The sequence below is a fragment of the Cryptotermes secundus genome, unplaced genomic scaffold (assembly GCF_002891405.2).
Source record: "Cryptotermes secundus unplaced genomic scaffold, Csec_1.0 scaffold678, whole genome shotgun sequence".
Taxonomy (NCBI): Eukaryota; Metazoa; Arthropoda; class Insecta; order Blattodea; family Kalotermitidae; genus Cryptotermes; species Cryptotermes secundus.
In genome coordinates, this window is record NW_019742973.1 from 326836 (window position 1) to 332839 (window position 6004).

Sequence of the window (6004 nt, forward strand, 5' to 3'; positions counted from 1 at the left end):
TGCACCGCCCCCCCTCACCCCCCCCCCCCCAAGAAGATTCCTGGTACTCGTTTCTGTTATGGGCTGAATCGACCCCGGGGCCATAGTGCGGCTGGAAGGATTAGGTAAACTGAAAAAAAGCCAATGACCTCATCGGGAATGGAACCTGTGATCTTCCAGCTTGCAACATATTGCATCAACCACTATGCTACCGCGTGCCCCTGCAACTTAGGTACCCCAGTTTAAACGAAGTACGAAATGTTGGCAGAGTCGAACAATTCTAGCACACTCACTCTCTTCAGAATAAATATCTTGAAAACTGTTAAGATTTACAGAAAAAAGTGTAGTGAGCATATGGGTGCCATCAAATGGGGGCAGCCAGAATATTTGCTTACAAACTTCTGTTTAAGCCTCAGCACTGCTGAGTTGTTGGCTTAGTCCATCGGCCAGTACTCTAAAACACACTGCATTTTGGAAACTGGATATGTTTCCAACCTCAAGTGAAACATTCAGTTCCCAAAATGTTGTGTCTTTTAGAATACTAGACGACAGACAACGACCAACAATTCAGTAATACCCAGTATCACATACCACTGTCTGAGCCCTTTAAAAACGACTTATATTTACATCGTTTCCAAATATTTTTATGGATCACCCCAGATTTGAAACACAGACAAAGCCATATTTAAAAGAAATTTCAATTGTTGGTATTATTAATTCATATATGTCCTCCTTTTTCTCAATTTTTATTTTATCCAAACATCTTGGGGGGGGGGGCGAAGATGCCTGGCTTACCCTTCCCTCCTTTCTGGCCACCAAGACTGGGTATGGAAATTGTGTTCATTTTACTCTACAACGTTTGCTTAAAATAGTTTCCACACTGATAAATATTTAGTGAGTTATGCTCCCTCTTATGTCCAAATATTCTCCTCAGCACCCTGTTCTCAAACACCCTCAATTTATGTCCATTCCTTAATGTGACAGACAAAGTTTCAGACACATACAAAACAGATGGAATTAAAAAAAAATGTTAAGGAAATGGGTTCCTACTATAAGCTTTTGCTTGGTAACAGCTGCAGATGTGAGCAAACTAATACATTAATCGCATTACATAAGCTAGTATACACACTTGTGAAGATTTAATAATTTATGTAAATCTTCATTTGACAAATCGTATAAATGTCGGAATTCACGTTCCTTGCAGCTTGCAAGATCAAGCCAATTTCAATGTATCACAGTACTACAAAGACAAAACTCCATCCAGTGTGACTAATGGAGTTTTTACTACTTGAAAACTCAACGCCCTTACATGTTTCGGTCCTTATAGACCATCTTCAGAAGGACATCAATACTTTTTTGGAAACTACTATCACAATGGGTGTTTTGAGTGTTAAAACACATATACATACAATGTCTGTAATGCACAATATATACAAAATCCAATTTTTCCACAACTACAGCAGCTTTCTTGGTATATTAAAGTTTTTTAAAACTTTGTTATTTAAGTTAAAATTTATAAACCAAGTAAGTTCGTGTCACTGTACTGCTGAATGCTGTTGATCACATGACCTGTAATGCATTCAGCTGCCGGAATTGAAGGAAAGTTCCTGTCACATGCTAAACACAAGGAACCCTATCACAATTGGTCACACAGAAACAAATGATATGAAGGCACAGAAACAATTTTTCAGCATCAAACCTGACACAATGAAGCAAGAGTTGTTAAGAGCACATGTACCCCAGTAAGCTGAAATTAAGAGAACAGTCAAGCAGAAGTCTTCTCCTGGGATATGGCTGTTTCCCTTGTCAATATCACAATATGGCATAAAACTTTACAGAGGGAGCAACACTTCGAATTACATACAAAAAACGCTCATCAAGATACATGCATATAACTGTAACAGCCAGCCTACAGTACATACTGCCAAGAGCACAGAGTAAATGTCAAATTCTTCCATAGTCTCTCTTAGGTTTGTGGTGAAATGTCTGCCAAAGAGAGTCATCGCATAATCCATGGTTCGATGAAGGATGCTCAAAATTATTAGATCAAAGAAAGCAGGCCAAATTGCAATGGTTACAGGATCCAAGCGAGTTAAATGGGGATAATCTGAACAATATAAGACGTGAAAGCAGCAGGCATTTCGGGAACAAAAAGAGGGAATATCTGAAGGACAAACTTGATGAACTCGCAATGAACAGTAAGAACAAGAACATAGGAGACCTGTTTAGAGGAATAAATGACTTTAAGAGGGGTTACCAGGCTAGCAGTAACTTAGTGAAGGATGAGAATGGTGATCTGCTTGCAGATTCCCATAACATTTTGAATAGGTGGACGAACTACTTCTATCAGTTATTGAATGTACATAGGGTCAGTCCTGTTAGGCAGACAGAAATCCATACAGCTGAGCCGTTAATACCTGATCCTAGCCCCTTTGAACTTGAAAGTGCTATTGCAAAATTGAAACGGTATAAATCGCACCCTGAGTGAAGTGAAACAACAAATTATAAAAGAATTTTATCTTGTTTTAATTGAAGGACTGCAGCATGTGGTTTTTAAAATGAATTGGAAGGGCGAAACAGTGTAGCAGTTTTAACAAGGTCTTGATTGAACATCTGTAATAAAACACCTGAAGATGGCCCTTTGAGGCTGAAACATGTAGTGTTAAGTGTTAAGGAATATATTGAAGTGTAAAACAAGTGTTGCAATTTAGATGAATATAGACAAATGGATGCTAATATGCATGTATTTATTTTTTCCCCCCCTTTGGCACTACAGCCCCAATTTGGGCCTTGGCCTCCCTCCATAAAACTCTCCATTTCATTTCAGTTTACTGGATCTTGGACATTCGGTAGGACTCCTTGGGTGGGTGATCTGCTCGTCGCAAACACAAAAAAAAAACGCACACACACAAACACCAAACACCCATGCCCTAAGTGGGATTCAAACCCATAATCCCGGCCTCCAAGGGAGCAAAGATAGTGCATACTTCAGACTGCTCCACTACCATGGCCAATTGCATTAATTAATTATGCTTCCTTAAAGTTTACTAAAAATGTTTTTATGTCCATTTAGACAACAATTAATAAAAGAAACATCTAGCTTCAAGTTTTGACATTATGACATCCTCAGGCTGCTCATGAATTCATGTTATTACTGACTCGTACGTAAAAAAGTAAAGGTATCCCTGTAACAAGCCATACAGGCCCATAGGGTTGACAGATGTTGAGGTTCCCACATTTTCTAGACAATCGGCTCATAGATGGCGGCAAGGTTGTCAGCCCTATGCGCCAGCCACCCTTTAGCCCCAAGAATATTCCTGGTACTCATTTCTGATTAGGTCAATTGAAAAAAATTCAACGACCTCATCAGGACTTGAACCTGTGACGTTCTGGGAAGATACCACTTGGGAGTCATCAGCATACATTTGAGAACAATATTAAAAAAGATACTGAAGAAACAATGTGCGTGTGGACTAGATTGATGCGGCTGACAAAATCCAGTGGCGGGCTCTTGTAAACACGGTAACGAATTTGTGGGTTCAATAAAACGCAATAACTTTGCTGAGTGGCTATCTGCTTTTCAAGAAGGAGTTCGCACTACTGAGCCAGTTAATACGCTTTATTAATAATATTTATTTCCTACTTTTTTTCATCGTCTGGCTGCGAGGACCTAAACGCAATGCACGGCAAGGTGGGGTTGGAAATTATATCACCTACCTGATGCATTTTTATCAGACTTTGGTGTTGCTGACATAACTGGACTACCCTCGGTATCACCAGATAGCTTGTGTTTGTCCTAAACATAACCACATCATTACATTTTACTAACTTTACCCTCACGGTGGTCACCCATCTTTCCTATGTAACTACTGTTGCGCCATCTTTTCGAAGATTATTGTATGAAAAATCGTTCTTAAACAAATAACGCCAATATTTTGTTTCCACAGCTGATCGTGACGATCGTGACGCCTGTGACAGACGTTAGGTATTGGTACAAATTTTGGTTAATAAGACCAACATCTTACTTAATGAAAGAGTACGTATTGCAATCAGTATTTGTTATATAGAAATCTATGTAGCAGAGTAAATACAGGGTAAATTAAATGATGCACGAGTATGTTAACGTAATCTTATTGAGGGAAGTGGTTTGTGCTCTCTTTTAATTAATATTTTAATGTTGTCGTTTTACAGGTATGGGGAATTCTGGTCTTAAACAACATTATGAAACTGCTAAGAAGACGGGCGTCCTTAAAATCTCGCAGAAAAAGCTAACTGAATTTCCAACAAGTCTGAAACAACTTGAACCACTCCTACGTACTCTGGACCTGTCAGAGAACAGGTTCATTACATTTCCGAATGAAATTGGGTCCTTCAAAATGCTGAAACACTTAAATGTTAATCAGAACAGGTTGATCTCATTACCTGAATCAGTTGGAGAACTTAGTAAGCTAGAGAGCCTGTCTGTGAGTACAAATAAACTGACAACCCTACCACACACCTTGTCTAACCTATCAAACTTGAAGCAAGTTTATGTAAGTGACAATCAGATTTCAGAATTTCCACTTATGTTTTGTGGACTTAGACATTTGGACGTGTTGGATTTATCAAAAAATAAAATAACTGAGGTCCCTGCAGGTGTGTCTCATATTCACGTTACAGAATTAAATCTAAATCAAAATCAAGTGTCAAGTTTGTCTGAAAATATTGCAGACTGCCCCCGACTAAAGACTTTGAGGTTAGAAGAAAATTGCCTTCAGTTGGCTGCTATTAGTTCAAGAATATTGACAGATTCTAAGATATCTGTTCTGGCCCTTGAGGGAAATCTGTTTGACATGAAGAGTTTCACTGAAGCAGAGGGCTATGACAAATACATGGAGAGATATACAGCAGTTAAGAAAAAGATGTTTTAAAAGTAATTATAGATGAGGATTCAACAATGTCTTTACTATACAGTAACACAGTTTGTATGCACCATATGATTCCATTTTATGGATAATTTCAACTGCAAAATTTGTGTGATGGTACTGAATATGTTTACATCACCACCACCACCACTTTAACATTTAAACATTTGACTTGTTCAATATGTTTGTATTTTCATACATCACTTTATATACTGTACTGAGTATGTAAGCCACATATATCTATATGTATTTTGTTACAACTGCCATTTGTTTTTTACGGAGTATGAATTGCATCCGTTGACTGAAGAGATACCCAAATAAATTATGATTCTTGCCCCACTTCAAGAATAGGTGTGATTTGTTGTGGTGATTTCAGATGCTTCAATCAAGAACATTCTAAATCAGTGCACTAGCAAGAAAGATGTGAAGGCTTCAATTAAGAATATGGTCATATACCTTTTGAATTTAAAGTAATATGTTATTGCTGTTTATAATAAGCCCTTGAACTAACATTTCCACAGTATCAGAAAAGTGTGTATTTTCACTGAATTTTCTACAGTAACTGAATGTTGTTGAGCAGTATAAAACAATGTTAGATAATTGTTACGCTATCTGTGTATATGAACATGTAATAAAATATTTTGAGTTTATGATTATTGAGACAATTCAAAGGGTCAGGCGTGAAAATGAGGTGGTTCCAGTTCTGGCCAAAATCTGGTATTACATTGCTTTATGTATTTAAAAGTCACACAGTGTGATGGTGGAAAAATGGTGCCCCAAGTAATTGAGTATGGGAGTGGAGATGGATCAATGCCTTGGTGTTAGTTTCATTTGAATTTTTAATTTTTTTTTTGTAGTGTGCCAGAAAGCTTGTTGAAGTGGAACCACATTCCATAAATATAATTTAAAGCAGTGGTAGGTGAATGGACAATCGCATACCTTTTATACATGGTAACGTAATTACATTTTTATGTTGGTACCGACCTGCTAAGTGCAGTCGATTAACACATTGCGTTACCAGACAAACGACGTTCAATTCCGGAAGTTCAGTAAGGCTCATTACTGAAGACGACGTGAATTAATTATATCTGCAGTAGAAACGTGGAAATAAATGATATTTA

At 37.8% G+C, this 6004-nt stretch overlaps 2 protein-coding genes across 2 annotated transcripts in view; one reads left to right on the forward strand and one right to left on the reverse strand.

The window, feature by feature from the left end:
- Nucleotides 1-3927, reverse strand: part of LOC111873639 (guanine nucleotide-releasing factor 2) — a 45434-nt gene extending 41507 nt beyond the window's left edge. Inside the window, exon 1 of the mRNA XM_023868544.2 lies at nt 3697-3927. Within this exon, the coding sequence (XP_023724312.1) occupies nt 3697-3733 (37 nt within the window). The 5' untranslated portion in view covers nt 3734-3927. The remainder of the gene's footprint in view (nt 1-3696) is intronic.
- LOC111873641 (leucine-rich repeat-containing protein 57) lies at nt 3927-5539 on the forward strand. The gene is made up of 2 exons (XM_033755144.1): nt 3927-4015; nt 4171-5539. The coding sequence occupies exon 2, from the start codon at nt 4173-4175 to the stop codon at nt 4887-4889; it is 717 nt and encodes a 238-aa protein (XP_033611035.1). The 5' UTR covers nt 3927-4015; nt 4171-4172; the 3' UTR covers nt 4890-5539.
- Nucleotides 5540-6004: the final 465 nt, after the last annotated feature.

Bases quoted from the DNA above. Each gene is read 5' to 3' on its own strand.
- LOC111873641 (XM_033755144.1), top strand. From the start codon at position 4,173: ATGGGGAATTCTGGTCTTAAACAACATTATGAAACTGCTAAGAAGACG.